General features: G+C 39.8%; 2 protein-coding genes across 5 annotated transcripts in view; one reads left to right on the forward strand and one right to left on the reverse strand.

Moving 5' to 3' along the window:
• Positions 1–713: 713 nt before the first annotated feature.
• On the forward strand, positions 714–5308 carry LOC121319288 (proteasomal ubiquitin receptor ADRM1-like). Its single transcript, XM_041256557.1, has 10 exons — positions 714–822; positions 1210–1429; positions 1778–1894; positions 2117–2237; positions 2546–2632; positions 2854–2935; positions 3241–3518; positions 3922–4079; positions 4377–4479; positions 4613–5308. Exons 2-10 carry the CDS (start codon positions 1220–1222, stop codon positions 4717–4719), a joined length of 1263 nt encoding a protein of 420 aa, XP_041112491.1. The 5' UTR covers positions 714–822; positions 1210–1219; the 3' UTR covers positions 4720–5308.
• A 639-nt stretch (positions 5309–5947) lies between these two features.
• The window catches only part of LOC121319287 (laminin subunit alpha-5-like), an 86696-nt gene continuing 76856 nt past the window's right edge, over positions 5948–15787 (reverse strand). For all 4 annotated transcript variants that reach the window (XM_041256555.1, XM_041256554.1, XM_041256556.1 and 1 more), the window contains 20 exons: positions 14069–14245; positions 13819–13955; positions 13291–13444; positions 12871–13004; positions 12400–12562; positions 11905–12030; positions 11534–11688; positions 11070–11202; positions 10768–10911; positions 10495–10625; positions 10177–10338; positions 9513–9630; positions 9117–9274; positions 8612–8801; positions 8191–8343; positions 7697–7856; positions 7471–7598; positions 7075–7168; positions 6557–6676; positions 5948–6348 (listed from right to left, as the gene is read on the reverse strand). In XM_041256555.1, the coding sequence (XP_041112489.1) occupies positions 6200–6348; positions 6557–6676; positions 7075–7168; positions 7471–7598; positions 7697–7856; positions 8191–8343; positions 8612–8801; positions 9117–9274; positions 9513–9630; positions 10177–10338; positions 10495–10625; positions 10768–10911; positions 11070–11202; positions 11534–11688; positions 11905–12030; positions 12400–12562; positions 12871–13004; positions 13291–13444; positions 13819–13955; positions 14069–14245 (2886 nt within the window). In that variant the 3' untranslated portion in view covers positions 5948–6199. The remainder of the gene's footprint in view (positions 6349–6556; positions 6677–7074; positions 7169–7470; positions 7599–7696; positions 7857–8190; positions 8344–8611; positions 8802–9116; positions 9275–9512; positions 9631–10176; positions 10339–10494; positions 10626–10767; positions 10912–11069; positions 11203–11533; positions 11689–11904; positions 12031–12399; positions 12563–12870; positions 13005–13290; positions 13445–13818; positions 13956–14068; positions 14246–15787) is intronic.

The raw sequence follows: 15787 nt of genomic DNA on the forward strand, positions 1-15787 counted from the left end.
TGCACATAGTGTCATTAGCTAGAACTAGGGGTTCTACACAACATCTGAGACTGGTAGTTTTAGTTTCACATTGTTCTGTTTTCAGTTAATGTTCTGCAGTCAATTCAGAGCTCTATGAATCATCTGTTTTGCAGTGTTGATGATGAATACAGCCTTCTTGGGACCTGTATTCGGCCATGCTGTCAGGCTAATTGTCTCCTGATGTCTATTGTTTTGGGGTTAGGTGTTTGATCTGACCTGGGCATGAATTAAATCAAAGCTCATGGTACTGCCATATTCTTTATAATGGGCTTTGTGGGTTCAAGTTTGACTTGAATAAACACATTATTCCATTCCACATTTCCAGCGCCACTCAATTTGTTTGGGCTTATGATTGCAACAAAATAAATAAATAAATAAATACAGGTTGCGATTAGGTAAAGGTAGAAAGTATAGGTTTTTAGGTGAAATCACTTTTAATCAAAATTCTAGAAAGCGAGATTGTTTGTACAGTATTCAGTGCCAAAATATTTTAAACATATACTGTATATACACAATGTCAATAAAGTTTTGTTAAAAAAAAAAAAAAAAAAAAAAAAAAACTGCGACTGCGCAGTTGTTTATGACACAGCAAATCCTCTCTACCGAACTTGACCATTTGCGGTGTTTTTCTTTTGATTGACTCTGAATGCGACCAATCGACAACAGTCTCTGTTTTGCCTTTCTCAAGCTTATCCAATCAGGAGACTAGAAGCCCGAGAGTTCTGAAATTGAGGAAGGAAAGTTGTTTTATGTGTAGATCAGTTTATATTTTGCGTCCTGTTTGAAGATTGAAAATAAAAGGTAATATATATATATATATATATATATATATATATATATATATATATATATATATATATATATATATATATATATATGTATATATATATATATATATATAGAGGTCAAAGAGCCAGCTGCCCAACGTTTCGATAGATTCTCAGAATCTATTTTCTGGTCATTTTACGACATAGCTGCGAATGCTGTGTATCTTAGACTTAGATCGTTTAAATTGCAATACTAAATTAGGACAGATTATATAAAATTGTATCTACCGTTACCAACGATTTAATGGACACAAGACTCGTTTTAACGCAACACGCATGTATAGTGTTCTCGGTTGTAACTACAAGTTTACACGTTCAGAGGAAGCAGTAGGTATTCAGTTTTCTTTTTTTTCTTTTCTAGTGCCAGCAATATGTCTTCTGGAGCGCTGTTCCCTAGCATGGTGTCGGGCTCTCGTGGCTCCTCCAGTAAATACCTGGTGGAGTTCAGAGCTGGCAAGATGTCATTAAAGGGCAGTACGGTCACACCAGATAAACGGAAAGGGCAGGTGTACGTCCAACAAACCGACGACTCTCTGATCCATTTCTGCTGGAAGGACAGGACTTCTGGCAACGTTGACGATGTAAGGGCTTTTCATTTATTTGGGACAGAAAGTGATGGGTTACATAAGCACGAATGTAGAGTCGTGCAGCATGTACTTAAATAAGGTCAGCTGGACACTGACGCTGCAAGGCACATTCTCCCCATGTTTCAGCTGCAGTGACCTGTGCAGGTGAGTGGAGTCGGAGTTCATTTCATGTTTTAACCTGTAATTTCTTTTTTTTTTAATACCTTTCTATAGTGAATAATTTTATTTTTGTACAGAAGCATTGAAACGCGGTCAACATGTTTAATCAACCTGTACTCTTGTGCCATTGCAAGATTATTATTATTATTTTTTTTTTAATGAATCCTATTGTTTTGATTTCAGGATCTAATCATTTTTCCAGATGATTGTGAATTTAAGAAGGTCAGCCAGTGTACCACTGGGCGAGTGTTTGTACTGAAGTTCAAGGCAGGATCTAAGCGGCTTTTCTTTTGGATGCAGGTAAAAAACAAAAAAAAGTATAAAGTCAGCGTCCGTTTTTTCTTTTTTCCTTCTCATCTGACTTGGTAGTAGCAGTGCTGCTCATTTATTTATAGTTATTTATAGTTAATCTCTCCATACAACATTAAAAACCCCACATAGCCTTTGTTATGATCAAAGTTTTTCCTTTTTTTTTTTTTTTTTTTTTTTTTTTTTGCCGTAAGGTGAACGAGTTCCTGAAAGCCAAAAAGTGATAAAGATGAAGAGAACTGCCGTAAAGTGAACGAGTTCCTGAACAACCCGCCCATACCTGGAGCTTTGGGAAGTGGTGGAAGTGCCGGCCATGAACTCTCAGCGCTGGGAGGTGATTTAAAGACCTTTCTGCATGTCGCTGATAAGTTGCTGTTGCTGCCACCAGTGTAAAACTGCTTGTTTGTCCCAAGACACTGCCTTTGAAGTGCCTAGGAGTTTATTCATTTAAATTCATATAGGGGCAGTGTATCAAGAGAGACATTGGCATTACAAGCAGTTCTGTAAAAAAATGTGTTTCGTTTTTTTGTGATCCTGATTTACATGCCATCTGTGGTATAAAGCTAAATGATGTTGTTTTTGTTCTTGCAAAGATGGTCAGTTCTGGCAATTAAGTCTTGTTGTTAATGTTCCAAATTGCAGGAGAAGGAGGCTTGCAGAGCCTTCTGGGTAATATGAGCCACAATCAGCTGATGCAGCTAATTGGACCAACTGGCCTAGGAGGACTTGGTGAGTTTCTGTAGTCTGAGAGATTTTAGAGTTGCACCCTGTTCATTACAGTTATTGCCCTACATCCTTTTAAATAGTTTTATTAATCAAGTACAACGTATGGCCTTATTACAAATTTGATTTTGTGTATATATAATGGGAGAGAGCATGGCATGAAAGATGGTCTGTTTTTAGTAGAGCCAGTGTAGGTTACAAGTGTGTCTGTCTCCCTGTCTTTCTAGGTGGTCTTGGTGCCCTGGCTGGGCCAGGACTGGCTAGTTTACTGGGTGGTGGCGGTCCTACCACAAGTAGCTCTTCCTCAAGGTAGTAACAAACCACCTTGCGCTCCTCATTTCTTGGTCACATACATATACAGTCAGGAATACGATATTTTAAAACGGCACACATTTACACTGATTCACGTTATAGAATTTGAGATATATATATATATATATATACACACACCACAATGTACATTATTTTCCTTTGCTTGTTACGGGATTCTTTGGGTTTCAATTGTCAACAGTTCAAAGAGGAATGTATATCTAGCAGTAGTGCAAAGCAGTATAAATTGCTGCTGCATTGCCTCTGTTTCACTGTGGGGTGCTGATTAACTGTCTTGTCTTCAGCTCCCGTAGCCAGTCTGCTGCGGTCACTCCATCTTCGACCTCTTCCACGACTCGGATCAGTTTAGCCTCTGCTCCTGCACCAGCCACTCCTGCTGCCACAGCCACCACTGCTGCCTCTCCCACCATGACCCCCACCACCCCTGCAGCCAGCACCACACCCACCGCCACTGCTGCCGCAGCAACAGCAGGCAGCCCCACGCAGCCCATCCAGCTCAGTGACCTGCAGAACATCCTGGCAACTATGAATGTCCCTGCCATGGCTGCTACCGGACAGACTGGTGAGTCTCTAGCAAATTTTTAAATTTTTTTTATTTATGTAGTTGCTCATCTCTTGTGCGTTAAGTGCATAGCATCTGTTGTAGAAAATGCTTAACTGGCATCTACCTGTTATTGAAATGGTTTCTTTAACTGTATTATGATAATTTACTCATTTTGTTAAACTGCAAAAAAAGTTGTCTAAATGTAATGATAAATTACATAAATACAGCTTGTGTTCAGATTTTTTTTTTTTAATGTACTTTTAATGGGTTAATGTAAAATAAGATATTTTGTACAAAAATCAACATGACCTATGAATGCTATTTATGTTTCAACGAGTATCTCGCTACAGATGATCTGAACCTTCGCTAGAGCATTAATATACAAGTCATTGTGTACTGTGTGCCTCCTTTTGTAATTCAGTGGACCTGGCCAGCGTGCTGACGCCGGAGGTCATGGCTCCTATTCTGTCAAACGCAGATGTGCAGAAGCGCTTGTTACCATACCTTCCTTCAGGAGAGTCACTGCCTCAAACAGCAGAGGAGATTCAGAACACATTAACATCGCCACAGTTTCAACAGGTAACTACCAGCTTCTCTGTAACCTTTTCTAGATGGCAACTGCAGGACAGGGTTCAGATTTAAATTTTTTTTTTTTTTTTGTAGGATTATTTAAAGTCGTATAATGTACACACGATTTGTAAATATTTTATTTTCAGAATGCTATTCTTAGCTATATTCTGACTTCTTGAGTTAACCAGGGCCTGATTTTTGATTAAACTAAACTTAGACATTTGTTACATTAAGACATCTGCATACTATGAATACAGCTACCTGCTTTCTCCCTTGTCCCATCAATAAGCCTTGTTTTACTTACAGGCAATGAGCATATTCAGTGCGGCACTAGCTTCAGGACAGTTGGGTCCACTTATGAGTCAGTTTGGGTTGCCTGCGGAGGCTGTCGATGCAGCAAATAAAGGAGGTAAGTAACTTGAATGGATACACTTAGATAATGACACCTGTTTCATTGTCATTTAAGAGAAAATAAATTGTATTTGTCGCACCGTTATGTGGAGAAAACAAAATCTAATAGCTTTAATGAATTCTGTCTGTAGATGTAGAAGCCTTTGCTAATGCCATGGAAGGTAACGGAAAGACAGACCCAAAAGAAGGGGATTCAAAGGACAAGAAAGATGAAGAGGAAGACATGAGTTTGGACTAGATTACACAGTAGTTAAGCATTTATTCAAACTTTGTTAGGCTGCAATTCTTAGAACAGGGATGTATCTTTCAAATGCTTCACTTAATGTACTCTACTTTTATATAGTTTTCCTAAGCTATGCACCAATAAAGCATCGTCATGAAACAACACTTATTACTCCTGGTGTGTTAATTATTTGAAATGTTGTAAAGTAGATATTAGTAGGGTATTGTTTAATGATGTTTTACAATTAGAATGTAATGCCTGGAGAGGGTGGTTTTGCAGATGTATGTGCTATATATTAGGATAGAAATTGGCAGATATGAAAATGTTAAGAGATCAGTCGAGTGGAACAGTTAACTTGCGTGGACATGGTTTTAACTAAAATAAAATGATTGCATGAAACAGTATTGGAATATATGTAATGCAAGGTAAAATGTTTAGTCACCTTTTATAGATTTTTGCTGCATAAACCAGGCAAGCTATTATAAGAAAGACTTGATTTGGTTTACATTTTTCATAATTCATGTCCCCTTATCTGTATGCTGTACATATGAGTAATGTAATTCTGCAAATAAATCTAGCAATAAAACATTTAAGCATCTCGTGAGGGAAGCTATGTTTTTGTAAATCGTCAGCTGTTTCAACTGCTCAGATCTCCTAAAGTATTTGAGGTGCGAGATGGTGTCCATGTTTTGGGAGCTTATCTTGCAGAATACAATGGTATCATTCATACCAATATGTCATCCTATATATCTACAGCTCCCCTAGATGACAGGCATTCCTGATTGTGTTGTCATTAGCAGCTCTAGACTGTCTGAACTGCATGCAGAAACACCAGTAAAACCACATTCCAACAGAGGCAAAACTAACACTGTTTTATCTTGTGACATTTACTGTCAGTGTATACACCCATACAAGTACAGAACTGTCAGCAGGACAGGGCTAATTGACGTCAATTACTAAAATGTTTAAAAGTGATAAACTTACTGACACCATAAACAAAAATGTGTACCAATGAGTTACTACAATTATGCATACTAAAATGCAGGGGTCATTCATAATAAACTTTTTCAGGTTGAAATATAATATATATACAACCATTGTTTAACAATTTTTCCCATCATACCAAACAGAAAAAACAACAACTTTTTACAAATCAAATACAGTAAGTGGGTGATAATGCAGGAGTAAGTGCACATGTAGATCTGGTGTGAGGGAGTTGTGGAGTTTAAAAACATTTATTTTCTAAACTGTGCCACCTGCTGGAGAAAATAGGTTACAGTACATTATAAAACCATAGCACTTTTGCTACACAGAAATGGGCCTACTGTTAGTTACTTTTTAATATTAATTTAGAAAACAGTGCAATTAGCAGTTTGAAATGAAAAATGCAGTATTCAAAATATAAAAATATAAATGTTTAAATTCATCTATACACTTGTTTTTTGGTGTTGGGACATGCTGTGAACATGTTGAGCGTTGTTCAATGACATGTTCTCTACATAACAGGACAGCCACCGACTCCAACTGCACCGTAGATAAAGCCTGCTCGGGATAGATGGACAGGGGATCGGTTGATGACGAGATTCCTTACACAGCCGTGGAAAGAGGGGCGTGGAGACAATAGTCCAGGTAGGTTAACAGTGTCTACGGACAAAAAAGAAAAGTTAATTTGTCATAAAAGCATAACCTATTAATTTCAGATATGCTAGACGTTTTGGTACAATATAAAATGGTCCAGGTTTGATCAGCTTTGCCTATTGGTTGCAGTGGCACGTTTCAAAATGGAACAAAGGCATACCGATTATTGTGAAACTAGGGTACATCTGTTTACAAACTATAAAATGCCCCTTACCTGGCACTCCTCCTAAATATGCCGTCTCTTTGGTACTGGATGAGTGTGGCCACGTTGGTCCTACAGCGTGCTTTCCTTCTGTATCGACATCCAACTGAATAACGTTGTTGCGTTTAATAACTGAAAGTAAAACAATATGCTCACCTTATGCAAAACAACAGGCCAAGCAGATTCAGGCTGATCTACGTCTACATAACTGCTGTAATAATATGTTTAGAACAGTTAAACAATACATTAAAATGAATTGGGTACTACAGAAACTCTGGATTTCTGTCGCTTGGATGTGAGAAACATTTAAAAAATCGCCCACAACGGCAGTAAATACAAAATGAAAGCTGATCATATAGTGTTGTAGATCAAATATGTAAATGTGACTAACAGAAGGAAGGAAAGGTTTCTCCATATGTCCACAGATTATGATGGTCTCAGTAAACTGTTGAAGAAAGCCATAAGCAAGCTGATGAGTTTGAGTGCTGGGCATTGTCTCGTGTGGTTTCAGGAGTGGCTTCTTCTCTTACCTGCAATGTGGTGCCAGCGGCCGTTACAGAGAGACTGCTCAGGGGTTACCGAAGCTGAGAATTCGCCGCCACCGTTATTTACTTTGACAGTCACCTAAAGGAGCAAAAGCAGGACAGGTTTATAAAGTTATTTACAGATAATGTACTTCTTCCTTATGCAAAAAGATGTTAATATCCACCAGGTGGCACTGTTGCACCACAAGCACCTCTTGCACTAAAATCTTTTAACTACAGCAGGTGTAGACATATGGTACTGGATGAGGGAAAGCAGAAACTACAAAATGCCTTTATCTAGCTTAGATACTAACATTACCCAGTGCTTATTCCAGGGCTGCATCCCAGTCCCTTCAGAGCAAAGTACTTCCAATCAGAAAGACTGAAGCGATCAGTATTTACCTCCTGATTTTCTGCATAAAGAGTGAGGTAGTGTCTCTTCTTTCCGATGTGGAACAGCAGGCCTGTGTCAGTCACAGGACGAACCTCCAGCATCATTTCAAAGTCCTGAGCGATTGCAAAAGAATTGTCTGAAAAAAACAAGGACATCCACAAAGTGAAGTACTTATTCAAGCTATTAGCCACTGACCTTTTACATACCAGTTAATACATTTGTTTTTTTTCTTACCGAGCGTGAGATGCCCCCCGCCAGCTGCGAAGTAGACTCCATTCTCCAGGCTGCTCTCGAAGCAGGGGCCCACACCGAAGGTGCTGGAGGGGGGATCCAGCGACTTGCCGTCCAGTTTCAGGTTCTTGATACAGCCGACGAAGCCTCTCCCCGATAGCTCCTGCAAAAATAAAGGAGTCAACACAAGAGCTTGACACAAGCTACCAGTGTGCCAAGGAGGCTAAACGTCCACACATTCTCCTGTCACCTCTTTGGTAATGTCTACATAGAGTGTTCGTGAGATATGTGCAATCAACATACATAATGTTTGGTTCTAGCCAAAAAACTTCTTAACAAGTGAATACTGTAAATGCAAGGCATTTACTTTTTCTTTAAAACTAACACCACTGAATTTCAGATACAAGTCCTTAAACTGTGCTTCCATTCTGGGGATAAATGAAACAGCCATGTGAGCTCTGGTAAAGCCTGGCACCATGCCATTGCCCGTTACTTACTGTGGTGAGCGTCCTGCCTTTCCCTGCTGGAAAACCTCCCACATAGAAAGGTGGATTGACCAGCAGCTGCCCAGTGCTGGACAGCGTGCCGGTCTGAGCTTTCAGACCATCAGTGACCAAGTGGACTCTGTTCTTCTCTCTGCTGAAAAAGACCTAAAACAAACAAAAAAAACCCCCAAAAAACCACAAGATCCCATTGTTACATCTGTCAAGCTGCAAACAGCTTGTTTTCAATGTAATATTCTTTATTTCTGTAAAATTCCTAAGAAAATGGACTTTAAATTAAGAAGCTTGTTTATGCAAGGTGCAACAACCACCAATGTAGCAGCAATTGCCAGCAAATATATGACTTGACTGATGGAGAGACTTCTGCTGACCAGCAACATCCTGCTTTTTAACCAGGGGAAGAAAGTTCACTCACTGTATGCCACTGGCCATCGTTGTGTTTTTCTCGGCTTCGCATTTTTAGTTTCTTTCTGGCGATGCTGATCAGGAGTACGAAACGTCCGTTTGACACCGAAAGGGCCATCAGCGAGTTCTCCTTCTCATCAGAGACATAGAACAGCAATCCGGAGGAAGAATTCAGCCACACATCCATCGAAAAGTGGGACCTGTTTAAAAAAAAAAGTAAATTAGATTGTTAATTCAATTAAAATACATAACAATGCACTTCACCATGTAAAGTGTGCCATACGTAATAAATCAAGGATATCTGATGGGTTTTAAAATGCTAAGAAGTATAATTAAAACAACATAAATACTAATAAATCGAGTTCTCTTCCTCATGCACTTTCACATTATATCCAATGGTACCAACCCTTCTTTTGGGTGCATACCGAAAACTACTCAACCTTTGCCTTCATTTACTGCACCTTGAATTGTGTGGCACACAGGTTGCGTTTCAAATGAGTGCATTGTTGTTTTACCTGTCCCGGAAGGACTCTGGGACATTGTTGAATTCCAGCCGGCTCGTCCCGGAGCCGCTAAACTGGAATGCTCCACTAATGATTTTGGGCTCTTTAGACCGACAGGATCGCTCCACAATACGATTCCGGGATGCTTTAAGTGTGGCTTCAGACCGCATCTGTGAACAGAAAACAAGGGGTTCTGTATTACAGTATAATGATAAATCACAAACTAACGTGATGTTTTATTTATTTAAATATCAACTAATAATTACACCACACCTGCAACAGAAAGGCTCCAATGACATTAAAAAAAAAAAAAAAAAAGCCTAAGGGCGGGTTTCCTAAAGCAAATACACGCAGTGATGTCAGAAAAGAGTGTGCTGGGGTTAACATTCCATCTCATTCAATTCTTACCTTGTTCTTTTTGGCTAGCGCCCGGATCTGCTGTGGCTCTCTGCTGCTCGGACAGTTCAGAGACACCTTCACCAGAGTGGACTGCAGGAAGTCCACCACCATCTGCTCGTCGTTCTCCCTGTGAGAAAGGAAACACAAACACTGTCATTTTAATACAATGGGGCTGGAGTTCTTCACTGCAGTGTTAAAAACACTGAACAGAATCGTCACTTAACCTAACACTCTGTTATACTGTCTTGCCCCAGCAGAAGGAAGTTTAGAGTTATATTCCTACTGCTATGAACTACATAGTGAAGGTTTATCACAAAACAAACTGATTTCAATGACAAACGTTGAAAAAATCTAAACATTTGTCATTTAAGTTATTTTAATATGTATTAATTACGCACTACTGATATAGTTATGGGTGAAGGCTTATCCTGCACTTGAAGTGCTGGGGGAAAACTAATCTCAGTGGATTTTGAATGTAAAAAAAGCAAGCAAGCCAGCATCTTTAATGATATACTATACAGCTGTGCTTTTGATGTACAACAAGGAACACTTTCCCTCATGCAAATGTTGTTAAGAGAGACTGGATAACCGTCCAACAGAATGGTACGCACTGCGGATTCCATTTTCAGATGATAAATATCATCAATACAGAAACAATGGTGGTGGTCCTCACCTTTTAACAAACATGTTGCTGATGCAGCCAGTCAGGTTGGAGCCCAGGGTAGAATCCGGAGCACCGCCCAAATAAAACTTTTCCAGAACAGCTTCCCGGGGATGTCGCTTCCTTCTCCCCGCGCTGCTGCCCTCCAAAACATTATCCACGTACAGCCGGACCCTGGAGAGAAAAGACGTTCGATGACATCGGGGAAAATGCTGAGGATATTATATAGCTAAACCTAAGGAATGGAATTACTTTACATCTCCAGTTAAAACAGTGTACTCACTACAAAACAAAAGCTGTTTTCTTATCTTCACAAAGTGCTGGACCTACCCGTTTCTGTTGAGGTATAACGCCACGTAGTGATTCATGTCGTCAGAATAAAGGTTTTGGGTTTTAATTGCACCACTGTTAGAGTTCACCACCAGCCTGCTATTTTCCAGTAATACTTGGCAGTGTCCCACCTGTGAAGAAACCAAACCAAATAAAAAAAGAGCCCAGGGACTCACAGGTTGGTTTTTAAAGCCTGCATGCACAGGAGCTGTTCTCTACGAGCCATTCCATCCTGTCTGCTGTAGCCGATCGTGGAGGCTATACTGAACGTACCGTGGTTTTGTGGTAGAACAGGAGTCCGTTACTCTGACTTGTCCTGAAGCCGAAGCCTGAGTAGAAATTATCCAGCAGACTGGGGACATTGTCTAATGACAGGTCCAGGTATCCACTGCCTGTGAACCTAGCTGTTCGAGCAACCTAAGCAAATCAAACAAAAGAAGTTCAGATGGATTCCCATCACTTTACTTAGTCAACACAACATACTACAATAAAAGATGTCCAGGATTTATAATATACAGCTATGGCCAAGAGTTTAGCATCACCATATATAATTATTATCTGTTATTTGTACTTACCAGGAAGTCTGGAGAGCACCCGTGGCTGACCCCAGTGGTATTCATGCGTTTCAGGTCAATGTATTTGTCTATAGCCTTAATGCTCCTAACGCAGCCTTTGATAGATCCACCGTTAGGGAACAGAGGCTTCAATCTAAGCAAATAAAATAAAAAAAAAAGACGCCCATTATGAAATCACATCACATCATTTATTCTGCATCCAACAACCCATATTTACCTTCTTTTCTGGAGGTGAAGATGTTACAAAACGCAGTTCCACTGCCTCAGAATACAGCGAGTCATGCAGCTGACACAGTGCAACAGTGAAATTAAAGGTTTCACTTTCAGTTTAATTAAACCAACATTAGCAGTCACAAGCCCAGGTTTGCAGCAAAGCCTAAAACTGATGCATCTGCTTTGTGATAATAAGAATTGCACTAGTTTTCTTTTTTATTAGAGATTTGATTAGCTTCCAGAATGCTTACTTGTTGGGAAGTACCTCCTCCGGCACGCCTCCAATGTAGTAGACACTGTTAAAGTTCAGCGGACTGCCGCTGTGCTCCACATTAAAGGCCATCTTTCGCTCCAACCTCACGTACACTTTCATGTTACCATTGGGTTCACGAAGGATGATCTGGATCTAAGGAATGGATTGCAGTGATTCAGAACAGCAATAATAATAATAATAATAATAATAATAATAATAATAATAATAATAATAATAATAATAATAGATTTCTTTTCATTAAATAATACAGATGCAAAATAACCTACTAAAGTTCAATGTTCCTCATTAACAATCCAAAACCAAGTAAAGCAAATGAGAAGAATAGGTAGGTATCAGTATAAACATTACCCCTTTGGATTTGGCATCACTGATTTTTAGGTCTGTATTGGAAGTAGGGGCTTCCTTAAGTTCACCATTGAAGTCATAGTAAAGTTTCAAATTTCCATCCTTGACAGCAATGCAAATGAAATGACCCTGAAAAAAAAAAAAATTATAATATATATATATATATATAAACATTTTAAATACAGGAAGAATATGCCAGGAGGTATCCCCATAATTCCAATCCATCGCTTGTTTAAGCGATGAGTATAGAGTATATATTATACGCATTCCTTTTGCCTTTATCAGTGTACAGCCTAGAAGAGCAGACTAGAAGAGGTCTTCAATTCAATGTGACCTGGTCAGTTGCTTGGTGTTGGTTACAAAAGATTGTTTCACCGAGCATATACCTATAGATCTCGTCTGAGCATTCCTCTGCTAGAAGTGGTAGCGCTCTGCCAGTAGAGGCAACAGAATAAACCTGTTTTGGGGACGCCTGGCTCAGTTGGTGAATGGACCTACCTCTCCCTCAAGGAAGAACAGGATGCCGTTATAGGAGAGCACTTTGACCTCCTGCTCAAATCGGCTTGTCCCAGGTAAACTGGACTGGATTTCAACTGCAGCAAAACCAGAGCCATCAAAGTAGGAACCATCGTTGATCCAGGGCTCTGTGACCGACTTCTTTCTGAGGGACAAAGGCAAAACAGACGGGATGGCCAGAAGAATATTTTAAAAAATATATATAAATAATTCTATCATCATCATCATCATCATCATCATCATCATCATCATCATCCTACTAAATACACATACCTATCTTCAAGAAGCACTGGGAAATGTAATAATAATAATAATAATTATAATAATATTATTATTATTATTATTATTAATATTACATTTTTGGTAATCACTCATCTCACCACACATCTGGGACAATGACTGTGCACACATCCTTTTCATGCTTTCTATCTGTTTATTTTACATTAAACTCACCTTCCACAGGGCCGGTCTTTGACCGTGTCGACCATGAAGTTCTTTTCGAAGTTGTAAAGGCTGATGACCTCTTCGTTCAGGGAATCCATCTCGATGCAGCCTTTGAATTTGCTGAGCTGGAGCTCAGGAGGGGGCTAAAAAAGAGGCAAGCTTTGATTAGAGGAGCCGCTAACATTTTCACAGAGAAACACAGGGGACTGCAGGGGACCGATATATATTTCAGCGATTAACCTGCCCTGCAGGAGGTATGCATTGACACACTCCCTCTACTGCTAAAAGGTTGCAGTGTGTCCTGCAGTTCGGCGTTTCTGTCAGCCCACCTGACAAGGTCATTTTTAGGTCCCGTGAGAAGGGGGACCCAGCTTCTGTGTAAGTAAATTACTTCACTTACTTTTTCTAGAATGTTACAAAGCATCTTACCAAGAAGTCTGGAGGGTAGCCACCCACGTAGAAGACGGTGTCGCTCGGAGTGAGTTTAAGTAGACCTTCGTCTCCACCGGCCACAGTATTTCCCTTAGTCACAAGAGAAGTGGTTTTGTCTACAGTGACAGACATCTGTCCATACTGCAAGATCCTGGGAAAGGAAAGCAAAATAGCAATATAGCAGTGCTTTACCAACAAGACTAGGCAAGGGTAGGACTGTTTCAATTCAGTGTGTATGGGGTTCAATGCTCAGCATAGGACTAGGCACATAGCAAACCCCCTGTTAATAACACCAGTGAAGGGGGTTAATCATTCTGAACATGTTAACTGCTACCCCAAATTTCCCAGCATCCCTCTCTGGTGAGCCAAACAATGATTTTATTTTAGGATTGCGATGGGACTTGAGAACATTGTATTGAATCTATACATGTAACACTCATTATTCCCATCACAGGTAAATTAATTTTGCAGCAGGCACATTTATGGTCATTCTAGGAACAATGTATAAAGTTAAGAGAGGCCCACCTTTCTAATTTGATCATGTTGAAAGCGTCTGTGCTGATTGTTTGCTCGTTTAGCAGCTCGGCCGTCTTGCCTCCCACGTTGAAAAACCATTTCAGCTTCTTACCCTCGATCGACATGCCAAGGAATGCCTTAGTTGCCTAACAGAGAGACGAGACAGGGCTACAGTGAGACACGCCAGCACATTCCTCGCCATTTAGGCGAAGGTCGGATATCCTGGGAGTCGTTTCCTTCATCTCGCAAAGAAACTTACATCTTTGTTTCCGAGGTAGAAAACAAACTGCTTCTCTGACTCGGTCTGACGTTTCTTCTTTCCTTCGAGCAGGGAGATGTAGAACTTGAGGCTGGTGTATGGAGCCACATCCAGCAGGTTGTTGGGGTTTCTCAGCTGCACGCCTGAGGTACCATCAAACTTCATTGGCACACTCACCTGTGTACAAACAGACATGAATACAGACAAGGATCAGGACGTATGTAGCTGAATACTGTGCGAAGTTGAAAAACTATTCTGAATATTCAGCTACACATGGATGAAATAAACACAGTTATGCATATGGAAAGATGTAATATAAAATAAGGAAATCAAACTTTATTCCTGTTTAACACTAGAAGCCCTCGTCATTTTGGCGGTTTTTGGTTTTAAAATGTAATTTTCTCCAGCTGCGTGTTCATGTACCTTTCTTTCTGTCTCTATGTATTAAATATTCTCACAAAGCATGAAACGCAGGAGTGCAGAAATAAAGGAGATATATTACATTATACCTAAAAGCTCGGGGAGCAGTCACATTGACGGCCACACAGAAAGCAATTGTATTTTGATTATACAGAACGGTATTCTACTTTATTATTTTTATTTACCAGTCTGCAGTGTGTTTAGCTGTAATCAGACTGGTCTAATCTCTGTCTGAGTGAATGACTGACAGTCGATTGTTTTCAATCAGCCTTTTGAAGGCTGGCACCTGCTTGCCAGCTGCGCTTCGATTAGCATCGGGACTAGTGAAAATAAATACCAGAGACTGTGGAGTTTTACTACGCCAAAATATGGAGTTGATGTTTTGGATCAGATGGCACAGAAGTATTCTGTGATATCTGGCTCCCGACGGTGGTCTGTTCAGGTGTTTTACAATGTATTGGACCTAGCAGCCATCAACTCCTGGGTACTTTACAAAGAATGCACAGAGAAGAATTTACCAAGGAGAGAATATATTTTATAGTTAGCACAGGAACTTCGCAAGAAGCATTTGGCACAGAGGGAGACTGTCAAGTGTGTACCTACAGCTGAAGCTGGCAACCCCGCTGAGAGCTGCAAGAGATGCCAATGCCAGGTTGGCAAGTGCAATAAAAATAAAACTTCGGACAGCTGTGCCCTGTGCAGAATGGTGGCGTGGAGAAGCGCATTCTCTGCGTTGATTGTGAACAGCCCTTAAGGTAAAGGAATACCTTTTTGGTCGAAAAAAAGAAATAAATTATACCTTTTTATAAATTCTTGTGCTGTTCGCTTCTGTGAAATTATTTTTTAAAAGTTGATTTATCTACGTTGTTCAGTTACTTTTGCTCATATTATAATAAACCGATTGCTGTTAAGTAAAAAATGTATTGCTATCGTTTGTTTTACAAATAAGTACAGTATGTTGTAAACCGATATCTGTTCAGATGTTTATTTACATCTTCTTGTTTTGATTTGTAAATAAATGTTCTTCGGTTGTTCAGATGTTTGTGGTGTACTCAAAATAAACTCACTGTTTCTCCTTTCGTTACTGAACGGAGAATACAGCCGCCAGAAAGACTGCTGCGGGGCTTCTAGGTATGAGTCTATCTCCAGTCCTTCTAGTGTTAAATGACTTGAAGTCCTACAAAAAGACAGTAAGTCTCGGTGTACTGAAAATTGAAATGGGCATTGATATACACTAAGATTAGTTTACTGGTCTTTATGTTTTGCGTAGAATTTTCTTTCTTATCCTACAAGGTGAAA

Source organism: Polyodon spathula, chromosome 8, assembly GCF_017654505.1.
Source record: "Polyodon spathula isolate WHYD16114869_AA chromosome 8, ASM1765450v1, whole genome shotgun sequence".
NCBI classification, from domain to species: domain Eukaryota; kingdom Metazoa; phylum Chordata; class Actinopteri; order Acipenseriformes; family Polyodontidae; genus Polyodon; species Polyodon spathula.

Coding starts and splice junctions, on each gene's coding strand:
- LOC121319288 (XM_041256557.1), top strand. CDS start 1,220: ATGTCTTCTGGAGCGCTGTTCCCTAGCATGGTGTCGGGCTCTCGTGGC. Junction 1,430..1,777: donor CTTCTGGCAACGTTGACGAT/GTAAGGGCTTTT, acceptor TTTTGATTTCAG/GATCTAATCATTTTTCCAGA. Junction 2,936..3,240: donor ACAAGTAGCTCTTCCTCAAG/GTAGTAACAAAC, acceptor TCTTGTCTTCAG/CTCCCGTAGCCAGTCTGCTG.